General features: G+C 43.9%; 1 protein-coding gene across 1 annotated transcript in view; it reads right to left on the reverse strand.

Annotated features, from left to right (window-relative positions):
- LOC101862010 (fibrinogen C domain-containing protein 1) overlaps positions 1-1,336 on the reverse strand; it is a gene marked incomplete in the record, with an annotated part of 8,528 nt that overhangs the window by 5,871 nt on the left and 1,321 nt on the right. Inside the window, 1 exon segment of the mRNA XM_013088249.2 lies at positions 100-938. Coding sequence (XP_012943703.1) covers positions 100-938 — 839 coding nt within the window.

Genomic DNA, 1,336 nt, shown 5'->3' on the forward strand with positions numbered 1-1,336 from the left:
AGAAGAAGAAGAAGAAGAAGAAGAAGAAGAAGAAGAAGAAGAAGAAGAAGAAGGAGAAGGCAACTTAACAACTGCCAAAGAAGGTGAGCAGATTTATACCCGTCTGACAGAAAAGCCCTGCCCAGGACAGTCCCGTCTCTCACTAGAACCGGAACTGCCATCTTGCGTTGAAGCCTGTGACGTCAGAAGGCTTTGCACATTCGCAGTCTGCGAAGAACATGTCTCCAGTTTTTGGGACAATCCGTCCAGTGTTGAATGAATCTGCTCAATTCCGCCCCCTAGCGGCGAGATAATTTCGTCACGGGCTTCGTCCGAGGTCATGATACGGTTCTGATTGTTCAGCAAAGTTTTAACTGTGTCCATGATCTGAGTCAGTTTAGTGTTAAGGTTAGTCAGATCTTGTGACGTCATCGACGTCGTGTTTTGATTGTGGGGAGGGGAGGCGGGGAGTTGTGGGCTGACAAATGGCTTTTTGGTGTAACTGACAAAAGAGTCTTTTCCCTGTGAAGTTGTTCTTGCTTTGCATTTGAACGAACTGGAGGTGAGACGCAAGCACTTCGTTGCGTTGCTGCTGCTGGTGGTGGTAGTGGTGGTGGTGCTGCTGCTGTTTTTCGCCTTAAAAGACGCCGAAATCTGAATTATGCCGTCTTCTGGACTCGAAATTCCACTTGAAGAAGAAATGACGAATTCCTTCGAAACATGAATGGGTTTAGATGCCCCGAAGAACATAACTTGAGTTTGATACACTATGTTTGTTTCTCCAGGGGGCTTGTAGGCAACTTCGAGGTATGAGATTTGAGTGGACTTTTTGTCGTATTTATAGGTGCATGTCAGTGCTACACACACTTTGTCATCATCGGAGGTACTTGTGTTACGTACAATGTCAAAATCCATTCCTGGGGGCGGGGCTATTTCAGGAGGAGAGCCTGTGGGGTTGTCTGTTTGGGAGAAATTTGTTTGGAAAGGGGAAAGGAGGGGGGGGGGGGAGGTTGGAGCAATATTAATATTAATTAAATAGAACAAATGATCGTTTGTTGTAATTTTGTAATGCTGAAATTGTAATCTATTTACAATTCCATCGTCATTTGTGTGTGCGATTGGAGATGACTTTTCAGCATAATAACATTAGGAATTACACGTATTTTGATGGTAGGGGTTCATGTTGTACAGTATACGTAAAATTTAATGCATCTATCTATCTTGAAACAACAGTACATAAGTGGGGAAGTGGTAAGAACAGAAATAGGACAGGAAAACGAATAGGAAAACAAATATGGAAGAAAATAAACAACGCGCGCGCGCATACACACACACACACACACACACACACACACAT

This window comes from Aplysia californica, unplaced genomic scaffold, assembly GCF_000002075.1.
Source record: "Aplysia californica isolate F4 #8 unplaced genomic scaffold, AplCal3.0 scaffold00023, whole genome shotgun sequence".
NCBI classification, from domain to species: domain Eukaryota; kingdom Metazoa; phylum Mollusca; class Gastropoda; order Aplysiida; family Aplysiidae; genus Aplysia; species Aplysia californica.